Raw genomic sequence first — 21,331 nt, forward strand, 5'->3', positions numbered from 1 at the left:
TTGGTCGCCTTTTATCACACACTCTACCCCCGTCCCTTCCCCACCCACTGAGCACTCGTTTCACTAGGAAACCCGTAATAGGATTAGCCCACCCTCCCAATTTCTGAAAGAAGGAGAATCCCGCTAACTGCGTGCACACCAATGCCAGTGAATAACCATTCCACCTTGCCCACAGTATGAACTGAACAATATCGTATTCGCTAACAGACCCTCCTCGCCATCCTAATGTCAGCAAAAAACACGACACTACTCCCCTGCCCACTGCATATGCCTTCTAAGTGGCCGGTGCCATGGTTTTCTGGATTAATCGCCACATCTCAGCCATCCCAGTCGCCATAGATGCTCTGGGAATGCCTCTCCCGTCAAACTCGCGTGAGGTACCAGCTCCCGAAAGACATCCCTCTTGAAACGAGAAAGAGCATCGGCAATCACATTCTGGGTACCTGGCACGTGTCTAGCCATTGCACGAGTCTAGCCTGGCACGTGTCACATTCCATTGCAAACATAACAATACCAATTCACGCATCAACCTCGAGACTTGCAAACATCTGGCCGACTGCCTATTAATAATCCGTATGACCCCTAAGTTATCACACCAAAAGAAATGCTTTTATTCTGGAGTCTATGTCCCCAAATCACCACCACTACTACTATGGGAAGCAACTCCAAGAATGTGATGTTCTTTGTAAGCCCATCCCTCTCCCATTCGGCTGGCCACCTGTTCTGCGCACCAATTTCCTTGAAAATATACACCGAAACTGAACGCTCCCACAGCATCTGAGTTCAATTCCAACTCCAAGTTCGACGCCTCCCCTTCTTGCATGATGCACACTCCGTTAAAAGATTCCAAGAAACCCTCCCAAACCCCCAATTCTTCCTTCACGCTACGCTTCACTCTGATAAAATCATGTCCTGCCCTCACTCCTATTGTCGACGCCGACAGCCTACGAATAAACGCTCTGCCCATCGGGATCACACGGCAGGCAAAATTGAGCGAACCGATCAATGACTGCATCTGCTTTAAAGTCACCTTCTTGGAACTGCGTACCAACCTCACCAGCTCTCTCAGCTTAACTATTTTGTCCAAAGGAAGACGCGACACCATTTTGACAGAATCTAATTCAATACCTAAGAATGTAAGCTTTGTAGTGGGCCCTTCTGTTTTGTCCTACGCTATAGGTACTCCTAAATTACAGTTTATTTCCAAAATACCAGCCAACTGCTCCTGACAAACACTCAATTGCTTAGGTCCCACAAACAAGAAATCATCTAAATAATGCAACAGATCCTTGTGCCCGGTGAACCGCATCGTATCCCACTGTAAGCAAGTGCTGAACGCTTCAAAGAAAACGCAGGAAATCACGCAACCCATGGGCAGGCAACGATCCACATAGTAACCACCTTCAAAAATGAAACCCAACAATAGAAGGTTCTCTGGATGTATCAGCAACAATCTAAATGCAGACTCAATGTCCGCCTTGGCCAACAATGCCCCCTTTCCAGCATCCCTTACTAACGCCACTGCCTCAAACGAAGCATACCAAACCGTACATGCACCTCTCGGAATGAAATCATTGACCGACCCCCCCCCCCGGCGGATAAGATAAATTCAAAATTAACCTAAACTTTCCCGGGGCTTTCTTTGGTATGACCGCCAGCGGAGACAAATGCATGCATTTGAATGGCTGCCTCGCAAATGGCCCTGACACACGAGCAAGCCGGATCTCAGATCTCAGGTTATCCTGGGCCACCTCCGTCATCCTCAACACCAACCTAGCATTTCACGCTCTATCACCTCTACCAGGACCCTCGTATGGTATACGAAAGCCTAAACTAAAACCAACACTCAAAAACTTAGCCCCTTCAACTTCGGGATAACACCGCAACCAATTTTGTAACACTGACAGTACCACTGGCTAATCCGCCTTGGTTCTCAGCACCTCAAGGCTTTCCTCCTTTTGCTGTGACAATACCCTGCCCCTGGGTGCACTTTGTGGTGGGGTGAGCACCTCCACAGGTCAAGCATGCATGCCTGAATTTACACTCAGGAAAAATACAAGAAAGTTTATTGTAGCACCAGCAGACATCTGATCCCCCGGGAGAAACCTTGCCTCCTCCATCTGACTTCCTAACTCCCCCTTGCCCATGAAAGGAACTCCCTTTGCCGCTACTCAAGCTGGACCCCATAGCATTACCACTACTAACTACTGTTCCTAAACTTCTCCCCGAGTTAACTCCTTTATAAGTCATCTGGGTTAACCACAGATGTATGTCCTGTGTGCCCCACTACTAACGCCCCCTGCTCCTAAACTTCTCCCCGAGTTAACTCCTTTATAAGTCATCTGGGTTAATCACAGATGTATGTCCTGTGTGCCCCTGCCATCTTGTCCCAAAATTTTTCATCATAGTTGAGCCAAGCCCAACCTTCATAATCCTTGAATGCCCCTAGGATGCTATTCGCGTAGGACAGCAGCGGGCCATACTGATTCGAATCAAAATGCCCAACTACACTGGCCAATCTCAAAAATCCTCGCATCCAATTAACCACATTTTTGGATATTTTATGACCCGTCCTCCTTCTTTTGTCCTTTTTCTTTGCCTTCTTCCTATCCTTCCTCCCCCCTCGTCTCCCTTCTAATAATTTAAACAAATCCACATACCTCCTTTTACGTATCCTCCTCACTAGTCGCTTTAGAACCTCCTCCCACAACTCAGTTAAAGATGCCAACTCCGGATGCCCCATATCTTGTCTAGGCCCCTCTTCTAATACTGCTCATTGGACAGGGCCTGACTCCCTTGAACTGGATGAAGAGGAAGAACTGGAAGGCGAACTGGAACTAGCTCTCCATTTCCTCCACTTCTGGGCCTGCACCCCTGCGCCCCTTCACTGCCTTGCTTACCTGGCCCCAAACCCGATGTGCTGCCTTCCGAAACGTCCATGGGCTGCACCATGTTCTCCCTTCTGCCAGCGACTCGCACCTCTGGACCCTGCAGAAAAGCTGCGGCCCTCCACACCTCCTGGAAAAGAGAAAACCTCCCTATCCACTCCCCCCCCCCCCCCCCCCGAACCCCTGACCTCGTACCCCATGCGCTTTTCCCCAACCCCCTGGGCGCTGAAATACATCTCCATTCCATCTGTCCTCTCCTGCTTTCCCCCTTTCGCTTGACTGCACCAAACGTATCGGAAAAACTCTGCCACCCATATCTGCTCCTGCATCCGACAGCCAACCCCCCACTCCACCCCTACCCCCCCGAAAATTCCCCTTCTGCCACTGGGCCTCCAGTACCAAATCTGGTACTGACATAATTCCCTAAAATCTCTGTTATGAGTTCCGCCTGGGAGAAACCACCCATCCCCCCCAGACCCCCTGGTATTATTGGCCTTCTGCCCTCCACATAACTCCCACCGATCCCCCTCTCTCTACCATCCTGGCCCCTGCTAGTCCCCTTTGCTTGCCTCCTCACTGGGTGCTTATTCCTCCATCCCACTCCCCCATTCCTATTGCTTTGGGAAAAGCAGGAGGGAACAGTGGGGGGGGGGGGGGGGGGTGGAGAGCCAACCCGACCCCTTCCCCCTTTTATGCCTGCCCCCAGCTGCGACCTCGCTTTCCCTTTAATTAAACCCGCCTTCCCCCTCCCCTTGTTTCTCCGCTGCCTAACTTTACCCACCCCCACAGCATCGCCTCTTTTTCTTGTGCTGGGTAGGCCACAGCCAGCCATACCCCTGTCTTCCCTATCCGGAGGAAAAACCGTGGGGGCAAAAACTGCGGGAAATCCGCCTGCGGGTTGCACCTTTAACACCCCAGGGGAGCCCTGAAACTATAAATTGCCTGCTGAGGCGTTTAAAGATAGTTCCGCTGTGAGCACAGGAGTCGACGGGCTGCACGGGGAAGTGCTGGATAAGGGGGGTGGCGTACCCACGAGCATGTCAGTGGACTCCGGGCTGCTCACGCCCAAGTCAGACACTCCATCGGGGCCGGGAGCCAATAAGGAGTCGTCCCGCGGGTGGGAAGGGACGAGGCCGGGAGGCGGGGCAGGCCTGGTCGATGGGTCCCGGTGCACTCACGACACTCGCTGTAGCTGACCTACCCGGCAAAGCTGGAGTCCGCCCTCGACTGACCGCGTTGCCAGCCGCTTGTAATCTTACTACTGCCGCCACAGCTATGGAGGGAGCCACTCGTTCCCTATTACGCTTCATCTTATCCCGCGACCATGCTAACCAGGGAACAAAAAAAACGCCGCAAAAAACATTTTTTGGGCCCCAGTCAGCAATCGCAATGGAGCAAAAGCAAGCTCTGCCCTTTGCCTCGCTGCCTGTTGCTAACTGAGGCAGAGAAAAAGGCGCCTAAAAACTGCTAACACTAGGTAACCAATGGCGAGGCAGCAAATCAAGCTTGTTTCCGTTGCCATGGATTACCTCACCCCTCCTCCACCCCCTCACCTTGCAGCTCCCTGCGCTTGCTCCTTGTTATCTTCAGCAGCGCGGGACAAGTCCACACTGCTTCTCCTTATCCTGGATTCCTGGTCTGGTGTTAAAGTCTTTTTCCATTCAAACAGCTTTTGAACCAGTTGCCAAGTAATGAGAAAACCACACAGCCAGTGGCTCAGACACACACACACAAAGACATTTGCTATTGTGCTAGTTCTCTTGTGCTCATTCAGTGAGTGCCTCCCTTCCCTAGCACTGCCACAGCCTGCTACCCCTCTAAGAGCTCAACCTAGACACCTCAAACAGAAGTCTCACTAACACTACACAGACATCCCCTTCTGGTTCACCCCCTCCCTTTCTATGACAGTGGCTTGCCTCCACTTCTTAGGGCCTTCCCCACTCCAGCACATTCTCAGACTGTATGACACATAGTCTGCTGCTTTTATGATTCTTTAAGCTCTGCTCTGCCTGGGGGGCGGGGGATTTGATCCACACTGCCTGCTTCTTCCAAGGCTTAAGGAAAAGGAAATTAAGCCCTGGCTAAGTCTATATGCATCAGTGCTACAGCAGAGACTGTTCCACAACAGCACAGCTCGGCTCCAGATAGAATTCTGCCTTCCCACGTGGAGCCAGTTCAGTCAAGGCTGATGTAAAAGTATTAGGCATCCTAGGCAAACCATACGATCTTGCATCCCCAGTCCTATTGACCACACACGCAATTAAAAATTATGCATTTGTAATAAGATTTTAAATGAAAAAGGACATTCAAAGTACAGTCTTCTGAAATAAAAATATAACATGCAGACTATATTTATGGTATGTGCACTGCTGTGGTGCCAGTCATAAAACCCTGCAAAGAGTAAGACACTTGGCAATCATATCATATTAGCCTATTGTAACATGTGTTGGGTGTGGCCTTGGCCTTAAGAAAACCATGAGTAAACTAAATTGCAATTACAATAAAGTAAATCCACAAATCAAAACAGCACTAACTGCCAGCACTCGAACAGTAACAGCCCTATCAATGAAAACACAACACTTAAAATATTACATCAAGCCCTGAAACTTGAATATGCCTCCTACTACAAAAACAGAACAAGCCAAGCAGCTATAGATCCCTACACAGAAACAATACCTTAACCATAAACCTCATTTTGGTCTGGAACAAGCAGAATACAGACAGATCCTCAATAGAAACAGAATAAAGAGACCATAAAGAATATAAAAAAAAAAAGTTCAGACAGAATCTGAACTGGAAACTGCAACAAGCCAGACAGTGTTTATAAAAAACAGAACTATTACCATTCCTCATAAAACATCAAACCATAAAACCAATATAAAACCTAAAAGTAAAACCATACTGAAAAAGAACAAATATTTCAAAATAACTGATGAATAGATTATCAAATAATTGAAAACTCATACATTTTTTAAAATTTACTCTTGTTAAATATTATTAATGGTGTTTGGGAGACACACGCTTTTTCTCTATGCATAAGGCTGCCCTTTTCAGGTACGTCAATTTGTGCTTACACACCTGGCTGTGCATCTAGTTGTACACCTAGCTGGGTGCTCAGTTGGGCACATAGGGACGCCTACCTGGGTGCTCAGTTGTGCACATAGGGATACACAGTGTGGATACACAGTGGTGCACTTAAGGATGCCTAGACAATTGCTCAAGTTGTATACGGAGTAAGCGCTCAGTTGAGCGTCTACCTGAATGATGTATTAAGAGCCTAATTTGTAAGGAGCTAATTTTTAAGTGCCTATTTTTTTTCAAGCACCTATTGCAATCACAGCTGGGTGCACAGTTCTCAGATGCCTGTAGAAGCATACTGAAAACTCTATGGCGCTGATGGCAAAGAAGCTTAAGCACTTAATCTTTGGGCTGCTTGCCATATTCGGGCATCTCAGCTGGCAAGCCCTCTAACTTGTGTCTGCACTCTTTGGAGGCTCAGGGAGAAAGATCCCATTTTGATTTCTTGGTGTAAAGAAGCCTCATGTTTCTTCCCTATTATGGAGGCTATTCAAGAATTGAAGTGATCTGAAATGGGGCATCCCGGAAATTAATTTTAAAGGAGAACGAGACTTGGAAGGGCTGTAGCCCCTGAATCCAGTGGTGAGAGAACAAATGCACTTGGGAAAGTGGATGTGCTTGTGTGTGCCGTTACCAAGCAGTTGACTATCCCCACAGGCCATTGTTAAGCAGGCCTTGAGGCAGTGGCAATGAATTTGCAGCTAGCTTCTTTTGCTCCCTTGTGGCTTGCTCTTGTTTCAGAAAGTCGATGAATTTGTTGTGAATTCCACAGCAGTGGCAGATACGGGCTGTGATCTGGTCCACACTTTGGCACCTATGGCTCAGGATTTGGTTGGCCGATACAATCTCGAAGTCTAATCTTATGAAATTGCCCTTTAAAGGATCACTCTTGTTTCAACTGAGCTGAAAAAAAAATGGAGTGGAGTGAGTCCCAAGTTCCTTGGTTTCCAAAGGATAAGAAGCAGACACTGCACTCCTTAGGCACAAGAAATCGTGCTTGGGGTTTCAAACACTTTTGACCCTACAGAGGAGCATCTCTTCAGAGGACTTAGCCTTTGGGCAGGTCTCAGTCCTTTTGACCCAGGCAGCCAGGAAGGAGCACAAGCTTGGATAGTATTGCCTCCAGAGCTTCTCAAGGCAGGTATGCTGACCTACCCCCAGGAACAGAAGATAGGGGGTTGCCTGTCTCTTTATTGGAGGTGGGTTGAGATCATGTCAGACCAGTGAGTTCTGCAGGTGATAAGAGATGTTTAATTGTTTATACTCTGGAGTTTCTCAGTGTCCTTCGGACATTTTCATAGTGTCTCCCTGTAACTTTTCGCAGAAGAGACAAGCAGTGGAGTGTACGCTAACAAGAATCCCCAGCCTGTGGGCTATAGTTCCAGTGCCTATGTCATAAAAAAATATGAGCTGGTATTCCATTTATTTCATTGTGCCCAAGAATGAGGACTCCTTTCTCTCCATTCTAGATCTCAAGGGAGTCAACCATCATTTGCGAGTGACTCATTTTCGCATGGAAGCTCAGTGATAATGTCAATGGAGTCGGGGGAGTTTCTGACATCTCTAAATTTGTCAGAGGTGTACTTTCATATTCCCATCCATCTGGAGCATCAACGGTTTATGCATTTTGCTGTTTTGTGGCAACATTGTCAGTTTCAAGTGCTGCCTTTGTGTTGGCTTCTGTGCCTAGAACCTTTCCAAGGTTATGATAATGGTTGCAGCTGTGTAGAGAGAGGATGGCATTCTGGTTTACCCGTATTTAGATGATTGGCTGATTTGGGCCAAGAGTCTGGAGGACAACCTTTGGATCTCACACAAAGTGCCTCTTTACTATAGGAACTAGGTTGGGTGGTAAATTTGGCCAAGAGCAATCTACAGTCATCCCAGACACTGGAGTATCTCGGGGTTTGGTTTGACATGAAGCAAGACAGGGTGTTCCTGCTGGAGGACTGCATTCAGAAGCTGATGGCACATGTGTGACTATTGACAGAAACAATACGCCCGACAGTGTGGTCTTATTGATGGCGGCCACTCTAGAGTCGGTTCCATAGGCAAGGACGCATATACGCCTTCCTCAGCGCTCTCTGCTGGCTCGTTGGAGTCCACAGTATTAGGTCTATTTGATATGGCTTCGTCTATTGGTGGAGATCAGCATACATTTGCTGTGGTGGTTGCAATCAGACCATTTAAGAAAGGGGGTTTCCCTGCGATCACTGAACTGGCTAGTACTCTCAATGGGTGCAAGCCTCCAGGGTTGGAGGGCTCACTGCCAGGAGTTGATAGCACAAGGGCACTGGAATACAGAAGTCTCGCTCTGGAGCATCAATCATCTGAAAGCCTAGGTCATTCAGTTGACATGCTTACGATTTGTCAACTGATTGCAGGGTCTAACGGTCTGAATAATGTCAGACAGTGCAACAACAATGCTTACATTAATCGCCAGAAAGGAACCAAGAGCCAGCATGTGTCACAGTAAATAGCCCAACTCATGAAATGGGTGGAAGTGCATTTTCAGGAGGTCTCAGCCTCACACATTGTAAGAAAAGACAATGAAAGAGCAGACTTTCTCAGCAGACAGAGTCTGGACCCAGGAGAATGGCAATTGTCAAATGAGGCATTCCAGCTCATAGTGAACCTGTAAGTAAGTTTAGGGGTGCAGGGACCTGTCTGCTACTGGACACTTCCAGTTCCCCTCCCACTTCACTTCACAATCCTAAGTTCAGGAAAAGACAATGTGTTCTCCTCAGGATTTAGCATTTAGAAGATAACAATTCCTGTCTCTAACATCCTAGCCACTAAGCTGCAGTTTCAAACTGCAGCTTAGTGGCTAGGATGGTTGGTTTCAAACATGTCATAAACCTTAACTTGCCTAATATATTAATACTTATGGCTAATTTACTTACACCTGGTCCCAACTTCAGGCGATTTCCCTTTGTTTACCTCTGAAACAGGTTCTGGCTGGAGGTCTGAAGAACCATCTGGGAAGGAGGCTTGCTTCTGGGTCTGGTACTGGCAGAGCTGCCAGGCTGTTCTCAGATCCTCGTTGCCTCAGACTCTGTGTCACCATCTGACCCTAGGCAGGGTGTTTCCTCTCTCCAGTCTCCTGGCCACACCTAGTCTTCTTCCCCCTCAATAGCAGGGGGTGCTGGGTCTGCTTAGGGTCTGCTCTGTTTCTGCTCCCTTTCTCTTTATTTGCCCCATCTTATACTTTTCAGCTGATAAATATGCATAAGCTCATGCATAATCATGTGAGTGGAGGGTCTTTGCCGCATTGCAGGTCTTTTACTCTATCCCCTTTTCTCCCCTGCAACATCTGGACTGAGGTTTAATGCCAGCATTAGCATTTTCTCTGTTGTAGAATGTTCCCCCTTCATCTAAGGGTGGGGTCCTCCTTACCTCTGGACTTCCCATGGCCAGTCCGTGACTTCTGCTTATGTGTTTAAGTTGCTGCATTGTCCCTCTGTCTTGGTTTTATTTACACAGTAGCTTACAAACAGGCATATCTTGATAAGTATCCTTCAGTTCTGGTTTAAAGTTCTCATCTGGCAAAGTTTCTTTTCTTTAGCTGTGACAGTATTTTTGGGCCTGTCAGCATATTTGTCTGCAACCTTCTTTGGTTATTATGATTCATATTTGTTGCTGTCAGTAGTTAAACATAGGATATCTCCCTACAGACTGCTGGGGCCTCCCATTTCTAGACCTGCTGGTGACATTTCACAATGCAAGTTCCCTCACTTTTTCAGTCGTAGGAGAGATCAAAGACACTTGGGCATCGATGCCCTCATGCAAGAGTGGCCAGAGGGCAAGCTCCTATATGCTTTCCCTGTGGCCCAGGTTGGGCAGAAGCATTCGAAGGATCAAGCGATACATGGGGATGGCACTTTTGTTGGCACAAGATTGGCCCAGGAAGCCGTGGTATGCAGATTTGAGAAGGCTCCTGGTGGACTCTCCTATCCGATTACCGGTTCACAGGGATCTGCTATGACAGGAACCTCTTCTTCATGAATATACAACTTGATTTTGTCTTTCAGTGTGGCCCCTGAGAGGGCTAGGTTGATGAAGCATGGATATTCCACTGCAGTGATTGCCACATTGCTAAAAGCAAGTTCTCTACTTCCTTAGCCTATGTTCTGCTTGGCGAGTATTTGAGGCTTGGTGTGAGGATCGAAGAGTTCATTTTGGATTTTTTTGCAGGATGGATTGAGTAAGAGGTTGGCCCTTAATTCATTGGTGGCACAGATGGCAGCTCTTGCCTGTTTGAGGTCAAGTGGATAGTGAACCCTTGTCAGCTCATCCAGATGTGGCTCGTTTCTAAAAAGGGGTGAAGCATCTTCATCCTCCCCTGCGGTTGCCAGTGCCCTTGTGGAGTCTTAATCATTTTAGATTGGATTTTCTGGCAGGTCCCTCCTTTCAACTGCTGCATAGCCTTCCTTGAGGTTACTTATCTTGAAAACAGTGTTTCTTGTGCATGTAGAGTCTCCAAATTGTAGGCCTTGTCTTGGACATTTTTAAACACAGATATACTAACAGCTTTAGCACATCCTCCAGCAATGAATTCCAGAATTTAGTTAGGTGTTGACAAAAAAAATATTATCCACATAAAATACAATCTGCCATTTGGATGCCCAGTCTTGCAAGGTCCTCTTACAATTTCTCACAGTCTTCTTGTGATTTAACAACTTTGACTAATTTTATATCACCAGCAAATTTGACCATCTCACTCATTATTCCCATCTCTAGGTCATTTACAAATATGTTAAACAGCAATGGCTCCAGCACATTATTCTCTTTCTATTTTTTAACCAGTTTTCAATCCACAATAGAACATTGTCTCCTATCCCATGACTTTTTCATTTCCTCAACAGTCTTTCATGAGGTACTTTGTCAAATGCTTTCTGAAAGTCCAGATGCACTATATCAACTGGCTCACCTTTATCCACAGATTTATTCACACCTTCAAAAAAATGTAGCAGAATAGTGAGGCATGGCTTCCCTTGGCTAAATCCATGTTAGGCTTATCCCATTAAACTATGACTATCGATATGTTCATCAATTTTGTTCTTTACAATAGTTTCAATCAATTTTCCCAGCATTGACATCAGGCTTACCGGTCTGCAGTTTCCTGGATTACCTTTAGAACCCTTTTTAAAAACTGGTGTTATGCTGGCCACCCTCCAATGTTCAAATACCATAGCTGATTTTAATAATAGATTATCACAAATTAATAATAATAGGTCTGAAATTTCATTTTTCATTTCTTTTAGTACTCTGAGATGTGTACCATCCAGTCCAGGTGATTTGCTATTCTCTGGTTTGTCAATTTGCCCTATTACATCTTCCAGATTTACTGAAATTTGTTTAATTTCCTTGGAATCATCATTTTTAAATATCACTTCTGGCATGTGTATCTGCCTTACATTCTCTTCAGTAAAACCGAAGCAATGAAATTATTTAATCTTTCTGCTATAACCTTGTCCTCTGTTAGTGCACTTTTTACCCCTCAATCATCTAATGGTCCAACTGACTCTTTTGCAGGCTTTTTGCTTCAAATGTTTTTATTATGAATTTTTGCTTCATCAGCAAGCTTCTTTTCAAATTTTTATTTTATTTATTTAACAGTTTTTTGTTTTTTTTTGTTTTTTTTTTTTTAATTCTGTCTTCCTAATCAATGATTTCCATCTAACTTGCCAATGCTTATGCAGTTTCCTGTTTCCTTCATTTGGATTCCTTTTCTATTTTTTGAAAGATGTTCTTTTTGCTATAATAGCCTCTCTCACATCATGCTGGCAGTCATTTGGCCTTCTTTCTACCTTTTTTAATGCATGGAATACATTTGGTCTGGGATTTCAAGATGGAATTCTTGAACAGCATCCATATCTGATGTAAAGTCTTAACCTTTGCAGTTGTTCCTATCAGTTTTTTCCTAACCATTTTTCTTATTTTCTCATAATTTCCCTTTTGAAAATTAAATGCTATTACAGTAGATTTCATTAATATCCTCCCTCCAATTAGCAAATAAAATTTGATCACTATTTTCAAGTGGCCCCAACAGTATTACATCTCGCAGCAAATCATATGTTGCACTAAGGATTAGATCTAAAATAGCTCCCCCTCTTGTCATTTTTTGTACCAGCTGCTCCATAAAAGTCATTTATTTCATCTGAAAATTTGACTTCCTTGGCATGCCCTGATATGACATTTACCCAGTCAATGCCGAAGTAATTGAAATCATTCATTATTACCTGTGTTGCTAACTTTGTTAGCTTTTCTAATTTCTGTTAGCATTTCATCATCTTGTTTGTTTATTCTGCTCAGGTAAATGCAGGTAGTATACCCCCATTGCTATTTTATTTCTCTTCTCTCATAGAATTTCAATCCATAAGCATTTCACACTACATTTTGGTTCCTGCAGAATTTGTATTCTATTTCACATTATGCCCTCCTTAACATATCGCACCACACCTCCCCCAATTTTAACCTATCATTGTGATATAATTTGTATCCTGGTATCACAGTATCCCACTGGTTATCTTCCTTCCACAAGTCTCTGAGATGCTAATTATATCTACTTCTTCATTTAGCGCTATATATTCTAATTTTCCCATCCTATTTTTCAGACTTCTAGTATTGCATACAGACATTTCAAAGTATGTGTTTTGTTTACATTAACAATCTGCTTATCAGTTGACAGGGTAATTTAGGATCAGTTTGCTCTGTCAGCTCTTTACTTATAGGCCACTGGGTTACAATAGTATTTAATGCAACCTCTTTATCAGGATGCCCTAATATCCCTGTTTTGTTAGTTTCTTTTAAACATACATCTTTCCAAACCATGCACTTTTGAGCAACTGTTGGCTTTCCCCCATCTAATTTAAAAGCTGCTCTATGTTCTTTTTAAAGGTTAGTGCTAGCAGCCTGGTTCCCTCTTCCCTAGAATGTTCCCCAGTTCCCATTGTCTCATCCACACATTGAGACTCTGGAGCTCAGTCTTCCTCTGGGGTCCTGTGTATGGAACAGGGAACATTTTACTCATAATGCAACCCTGGATGTTCTAGAATTCAGTTTCCTACCTAAGAGCCTAAATTTAGCCTCCAGACTTCCCACCTTTTCCTTCCTATGTCACTGGTACCCACATGTACAATGACAGTTTACTCCTCTCGAGCACCTTCTATAATCTTATCTAGGTGTTGCAGGGGATCCACTACAGACAAGTTACCATTGATCCGCAAGTCCACCAGCCACCCAGCTACATTTCTAATGATCGAATTACCCACTATAATGGCTGTCCTAACCCTTTCGTCCTGGGAACATGGACCTGGAAATATACTCTCACACCAAGAATGTAATGCATTACCTGAAGGGCAGGTCCTAGCTACAGGATTACTTCTTGCCACATCAAGGTGATGGTCTCCTGACAGTTGAACTTGCTTCTCCAAAGCAGCACAAGTGCTGCTTGACAGGTTGGGACTGCTCTACCATGTCCCTGAAGGTCTCCTCTATATTCCACTCTGTCTGCCTCAGTTCCTCCAGGTCTACCACTCTGGCCTCCAGAGATAGGACTTGTTCTCTGAGAACCAGGAGCAATTTGCACTGAGCACAATCTCAACAACAGGTAGATAGTCATGCATGTAGAACTCTGTGCAAAATAGCCCTCAACTCACTGCTGGACTTCTGTCTGCATCATAGATTTATTAAGTAGCTAAAGTTGTTAAAAGCTTATTTAGGAGTAGGTACCGTATATCTCTCAATTTAATGGATTTTAAATTTGGTGTCTTTTAAAGTCTAAGATTTTTAGCTTGATAACTAGGTGACATATTAGTTTGTGAATGACCAGCAACAAGACTAAAATAGGTCAATCACTAAAATCAAGTTTAATTGTATGATATTCAAACTCACTAACTGACTCCTATTTAAAAGATTGTTTTCCTTTTAACTGGGAGAGAAGGGAATATTTAACAGAAAAAGAGCCTGGGGTGGATAGGAACTAGGGGTAGTTGATGGGCCCAAAACTAGTTATTAATTGCCTAGTGCTTCCGCTAGCCCTGGTGGAAGTGATAGATGCTTTTCTACCAAGAAGCCATCCCCCAGTGATGAGTCTTTCCTGGAAGCGGGCATGAATTCTTGATTGTGTGAGAATGTAGGCATCATGAGTGGATCTTGGAAACCTGGGCATGACGTTCATGATGATGCCCTTGGCATCACAGATCACTTGCATATTGAGGGAGTGGAAGCCCTTGCGGTTGCAGTAGGAGCTCATCTCCCCTGGTGCACTTATGGGGATGGGGGTGCAATTGATAGCCCCCAAGACAGAGAGGAAATGTGCAATTTGATAGAAATCAGTCATTATTTAGTGTTGTTGCTGTCTTCTGCTAAGGAAGGATATAAAGTGTTGCAACTTCCTGAGCAAGACAGCCAGGACCTGCTCTATACACATAGAGGTGGCAGCCTGACATATTCTAGATGTGACCCCTAGAGGTGTCTCAAGGTGACAGTAGCAACAAAGGCCAGGGCAGTAGTGACCTTGACATGTACTAGCAAGACATGGCCCCTTTGGATGGTAGGTTGCAGGTCCCGCTCTAACAGCTGGCATTGGTACAGTATAGTTTCCTTGTTGAACGTGAACCTGCACATGACTTGCTCCTCTGACAGATCCAGAAACTGCATCCTAGTCCTGTAAACTCTGTATAAGGAGTACCTCCTCCTGTGCTCTCTTTCTCTCCTGAGCCATATGAATCTGAGTGCCCATGTGGCTAATATAATCATATTATTGAAAAGGGAGTCTCCAAGAATGACTAAACTTCTCAATATGTAGGTAGTACGCACTCTCCTAGCCTCCTTTTGTAGATCCCTTCTGTTCCTGTCTCATCCCTATCTATTCTTCTAAGTCCCAATCTACACCTGAATATCTCATTAAACTGGTGTAACCCTCTTTGTTCCTGATTCACTCACTGCAGGCCATGTGGTATGTCCCTATAACTCTCCCAGAGCTCCCCAGTAGGTTCCAGTCTGTCCCTGACACACTCCCTCCCATCCCTGACCTGCTTCTGTGTCACTCACCCAGAGAGACCCCAGCAAAGAAAAACTCACGATTGAAAAATAAAGTTTGTACTGTCTTGCATAAATGGACAGTAGCAAATGTGCATGTATATATATGCCTAAATGCACCGCATCACAAGCACGTGTCCCTTATAAAATTCTTCATAAGCACATATGTGTGAAGGCCCTCCCAGACACACCTACAACACGTCCCTTTTTCCATGCACCCATATATGTACACATGCCTATATATGCACACAAATGCCAGCTTTATAAAATAGCATTCCCATGCACCCAGCACACGTGTGAGTATCTACTCCTTTTTGCTCATGCCAGTCTTTGAAAATTCACCCTTAAAAGAGCAGTAACTATATTAAGCTTGTTTTATATAGGAAGAAGCTAGGCCTCTGACTCCAACTCTTACCAAGTATTGTGTTGACTCTAATGATAATCTGGAACCAGCACCATATGATCCAATGTGAGTATAATAAAATCTTTTTAAAATATAGAATGAAATACTAATGCTATATAGCTTAAAATAGCCAAGCTGATTTTTAGAATTTCATATAGCATACTGTATTAAAAGTAAAAGTACTCTTAAACAAAATAATTTATATATTATCATGCAATAAATATGATTTATGCAGCTATGAGCCAAATAAAGTGCTTAATTGGGCACAACAAAAGGGTTGCGTCCATCGGTCTCAGACTGCTTCAACCTCTGTGCCTCACCTCTCTCTCTGCTCTGCCCGCTAACCTTGGGAGGATGGCTTCCGCCGCGTCTGCATGCCGCTCTCTCCAGCGTCCCCAGAACGGCTATGTCAAGGCTATCCGCCATGTTTCTCCTCAGGGACTCCTAGGGTGCACGCGCGCACGTCACCCACGTCTTTATCCACGTCATGGCGGGAACCTCAGGGGCGTTCCCCTCGAGTATCGTCACGCCATCCGGTTATTTAGCCTGCCCTTCGTTTGCTAACAAATCGAGTTAGCAAGGATTGGATTGCTTCCGGTCTGAGCTACTCTGCCGCTTCTGCGCTGCCGCTGGAAGCTCTCTCTGCCCTTCGGGATATTTCATCTAACCTGGGTACCTGCTCCTCAGTGGCCCTTTGCTTTATTTCAGGTAGTTCTCTGGGATCAGGTACTTGCTCCTCAAGGGCCTGCTCTCCCTGCCTTGGTGCATGTATCCAACTACTTCTGCCTGCTGGGATTTCCAACTATACAGCTACCATCTTAGTGAGTAATCTAATTTTGTCAGTCTGTCTCATCTCAGCTCTACACTGGGAACCTGCAACCGAAACTCCCTATACTATTGAGTGCTGTTAACATCTGCCTTTTTGAGACAGGTCTCCTCAGCCAAGGATCCCTGGACTGCTCTTACTGGATCACCTCACTACTGCCATCTCTGGTGGTACCATCCAGCTGTCATAACTTCTGTGTTTGCATGTCTTGAGTCTTGCCTAGTACTGCGATTCCTCATGGGGCTCCTCCCCGTGGGCATGGCCATCTCTGCAGTACCCAAGAATCCACTCCAACACCTCAAAACCACAACAGATTGCTAACTCCATGGACTCAGCTCAGCTCATCACATTGCAGGCCATTCCAGGTCTGGCCCAGTGAATCTCCGAATAACAGAACTCGCTGGATAACTTGACTACTGCCTTTAACCTGTTGCACGCACAGGTGAATACACCGACCACCGCAGGTAAAGAAGTTACACCGCCAGAAGTGACGGTCAAGACTACTGTACCTCTATCTGCTCCAACACGCTTCTCAGGTGAAGTTTGGAAATGTAGAAGATTCATCAATCAATGTTGCATGCACTTTTCTCTGCAACCTAATCATTTTCCTACAGCTTATGCCAAGACCACTTATATCCTGTCTTATCTGGATGGAAGAGCGTTGGCTGGGGCCTCTCCGCTGTGGGAGTGCAGTGACCCTATCCTGAATGATCTTGCCGGGTTCCTTGAACTGTGCAGATCAATGTTCGATGACCCTGCCCGGTACACGACAGCAGGATCTACGTTGGTTCATCTCAAACAAGGTAATAAAGCTTTACTAGACTTCGCCATAGAATTCAAGACATTGGCGTCAGAATTACATTGGGACCCTAGATGCCTGAAGACCCTCTTCTTTGAAGGCCTGAACTCCCGGCTAAAAGATAAGCTGGTGGCTCAAGAGATGCCTGAGACTTTAGCTGAACTAATGAAGTTGGCAACAAGGATTGATCACCGACTTCGTGACAAGGTTCAAGAGATCAAGAGTCCCAGAAGATCACTTCAGGGAGAGACTCAAGCCAAGCCTGTACCCAGGCCTATACCCTCTGGTCCTGTTGCTTACGAAGAAGAACCAATGCAATTAGGCCGCAGTCATTTGACTTCTAAAGAGAGAAGAACACGAAAGAGGTTGTGACTATGCATGTATTGTGGTCAAACTGGACATGCTGTATAAACATGCCCTATATTTTCAGGAAACTGGTAGACCTAAGTCCTGTGGGAGGACTCTTCTTAGGTCTAACTGCACCCTCTCCTCCACTCTCTCTTCCTGTATCCTTAATCTGTGGACCTCTAGAATACCAGACCCTTGCCTTAGTGGACTCTGGGGCAGGGGAAATTTCATTTTGAAACATCTAGTGGAACATTTGTGAATCCCCACCACTACCATGACGTCTCCACTACTCCTGTCTTCTATTCATAGGGAGCCCTTACCGGGTGAAGTTACCCTACTCACTAAACCAGTGAGCTTACGTATCAGTGCTCTTCATACAGAGACTATTTCCTTCTTTGTGCTAGAGAAGGCCATGCACCCCTTGGTACTTGGGATACTGTGGCTGCAGAAACATATGCCACAATTCAACTGGGCCACGTTGGGGTCCAGATTGTCATGGTAAATGCCTGATGGAGGTCTCTCCTATACCCTGTATGCCAACTACCTCGTTGTTGCCTGGGTTACTGCCTCAATATGCATCTTTTCAAGATGTATTTTCCAAAGAAGCTGCTGATATATTACCTCCACACAGATCATACGATTGCGCCATCAACTTGAAGCCTAACACGGAACCACCCAAATGAAGGGTTTATCCTCTCTCCGTAGTAGAAAATAAAGCGATGTCAGAGTACATCCAGGTGAATCTTCAGAAAGGCTTCATAAGACCCTCCAAGTCTCCTGCTGGGGCAGGCTTCTTCTTCGTGGGGAAGAAGGACAGAACGTTACGTCCATGCATTGACTACAGAGGTCTAAACGAGATCACTGTGAAGGATCGCTATCTCTTACCACTCATCTCGGAGCTATTCGATAGACCACAGGGAGCCAAGATATTCTCCAAGCTCGATCTTAAAGGAGCCTATAATCTGGTTCACATCCGCTCTGGCGATGAATGGAAGACGGCTTTTAATACCAGGGATGGACACTTTAATATCTAGTGATGCCCGTCGGCCTGTGCAACACCCCGGCTGTCTTCCAAAACATGATGAATGACATTCTGCATGATCTACTCTACCAAAGTGTCGTTGTGTACTTAGACGACATCTTGATATTTTCCCAGGACATGAACACCCATATGGAAGATGTCAAAAGAGTACTGCGGAGGCTTCGCGAGAACCGCTTATACGCCAAGTTGTCTAAATGCGAATTCCACAAGGAATTTGTGTCCTTCTTAGGGTAAATTGTTTCGAACAAAGGTTTCCAAATGGACCCTCAAAAGCTTGAGAGTATTAAAAAATGGACACAACCCACTGGTCTAAAAGCTCTTAGACAATTTCTGGGTTTTAGCAACTACTATAGAACTTTCATCAAGAATTACTCTTCACTGACTGTTCCCTTAACAGCGATGACTAAGAAAGGTGCCAACATCGCCAACTGGTCTATGGAATCTGTGACAGCATTTCAGAAACTAAAAGACACCTTATCAAGTAAGCAATGCCTCTGCCATCCGGACCCTCCAAGGCCTTTCATTGTGGAAGTCGATGCCTCGGATGTAGGCGTAGGAGCCATGCTAAGCCAGACCAGTGACTCTAAAATCTTGCATCTATGTTCTTTCTTCTCCCGACGTTTCTCACCAACAGAGAAGAACTACGGCATTGGGGATAAAGAACTACTGACAATAAAGATGGCATTCAAAGAGTGGCACCCCTGGCTTGAAGGTGCACAACATCAGATCACTGTTTACACTGATCACAAAAATCTGGAGTATCTCCATCATGCCCAGCGCCTTAACCACAGGCAGGCGAAATGGTCCCTGTTTTTCAACAGATTTGACTTTGTGCTGAAATACCGCCCTGGAGATAAGAACGTCAGAGCAGATGCCCTTTCTCACTCTTTTCTCTCTGAAGATGTACCTGATGAACCCCAGCATATCATTGATCCGAAGAGAGTTATCCTAACAGCTACTCACCCGGAACCTCCAGGCAAGACCATTGTACCCTGGAACCTCAGAAAGAAGTTGTTAGCATTGGCTCACAATTCGAGACTGGCTGGACATCCTGGTCAACAAAGAACTCTGGCTAAGCTGCAGAAGTATTACTGGTGGCCCACCATGAAGGAAGATACTTTTGCATACGTAGCTTCCTGTTCCAATTGTGCCAGACAGAAACCTCTGCCCGGATGTCCTTGGGGCCTGCTTCAATCTTTGCCAGTACCAGATGAGCCCTGGACTCACACTGTTACAGACTTTGTAGTGGACTTACTACTTTCTGGGGGTAACAATACCATCTGCGTTACAGTGGATCGTTTCTCGAAGATGGCTCACTTCATGGCTGTCCCTGGCTTGCCCACAGCAATGGAGCTTGCTAAACTATTCATCACCCACATCTTTTGTCTGCAAGGCATGCCAAAACACATTGTCTCTGACAGAGGAGCTCAATTTACAGCCAAGTTCTGGAAGGCTTTGTGTAAGAAGTTTGATATCACACTTGATTTCACCCCTGCATACCATCCTCAGTCGAATGGCCAAACTGAGAGAATGAATAGAACACTCAAGCAGTTCTTACGTGCCTATGTTGGTTCACGTCAGAATGACTGGGCCGAACTGTTGCCCTGGGCTGAATTCGCTATCAACTCTCATCCAGCAACATCAACTGGATCTACATCTTTTGAAGTGGTCTACGGATGACTACCCTTACCACCTTTACCATTTCCACATTCAGTGTCATCCCCTGCAGCTCAATCTACTGCCAAAGATATCCAACAACTCTGGAGAAAGACTAAAGAGATGCTCCAAAAAGTAGGACAAAGAGCAAAGAAAGGCTATGACGCTCACCATAGTAAAGCTCCTGAATTCCAGTCTACCAAATATCTGAGACTCGAGCTACCATCAGCTCGTTTTGCTCCGCACTTTGTCGGACTCTTTCCCATCCTCCGACGATTGGGGACATTCACATTTAGTCTGAAACTTCCTCTAGCGATGAAAATTCATAATGTGTTCCATGTCTCGCTACTGAAACCACTTGTCCTTAGCGAGTTTTCCACCAAGACACCTGAACCTACTCCTATTGATGCAGAAGACGACATCAAGTACAAGGTTGATGTCATCCTTGATGTAAGAAAGAGAGGCAAAGTTTGGGAATACCTCCTGTCATGGGAAGGTTACGGACCTGAAGAAAACTCTTGGAAACCTTTGGCTAATATCATGGTTCGTCAATACCACCAATCGCATCCTCAAAAACCAAGACCAGGTAGGGGGTCTGGAGGGGGTCCTTTGAAGGGGGGTACTGTTGCGTCCATTGGTCTCAGACGACTTCGACCTCTGTGCCTCACCTCTCTCTCTGCTCTCCCCGCTAGACTTGGGAGAATGGCTTCTGCCACGTCTGCATGCCGCTCTCTCCGGCATCCCCGGAACAGCTATGGCAAGGCTATCCACCATGTTTCTCCTGAGGGCCTCCTAGAGTGCGTGCGCGCAAGCCACCCACGTCTTTATCCACGTCATGGCGGAAACCTCGGGGGCGTTCTCCTCAAGTGACATCTCGCCATCCGGGTATTTAGCCTGCCCTTCGTTTGCTAACAAATCAAGTTAGCAAGGATTGGATTGCCTCCGGTCTGAGCTACTCTGCCGCTTCTGTGCTGCCGCTGGAAGCTCTCTCTGTCCTTCGGGGTATTTCATATAACCCGCTCCTCGGGGGCCCTTTGCTTTATTTTAGGTATCTCTCTGGGATCAGGTACTTGCTCCTCGAGGGCCTGCTCTCCTTGCCTTGGTGCCTGTATCCAAGTACTTCTGCCTGCTGGGATTTCCAACTATACTGCTACCATCTTAGTGAGTAATCTAACTTTGTCAGTCTGTCTCATCTACAGCTCTACACTGGGAACCTGCATCCAGAACTTCCTATACTATTGAGTGC

General features: G+C 45.6%; 1 protein-coding gene across 4 annotated transcripts in view; it reads left to right on the forward strand.

Moving 5' to 3' along the window:
* LOC115092041 (coiled-coil domain-containing protein 17-like) overlaps positions 1-21,331 on the forward strand; it is a 430,820-nt gene that overhangs the window by 274,658 nt on the left and 134,831 nt on the right. For all 4 annotated transcript variants that reach the window (XM_029602511.1, XM_029602533.1, XM_029602526.1 and 1 more), the window contains one exon: positions 15,395-15,480. In XM_029602511.1, the coding sequence (XP_029458371.1) occupies positions 15,395-15,480 (86 nt within the window). The remainder of the gene's footprint in view (positions 1-15,394; positions 15,481-21,331) is intronic.

This window comes from Rhinatrema bivittatum, chromosome 1 (assembly GCF_901001135.1).
Source record: "Rhinatrema bivittatum chromosome 1, aRhiBiv1.1, whole genome shotgun sequence".
NCBI lineage: Eukaryota > Metazoa > Chordata > Amphibia > Gymnophiona > Rhinatrematidae > Rhinatrema > Rhinatrema bivittatum.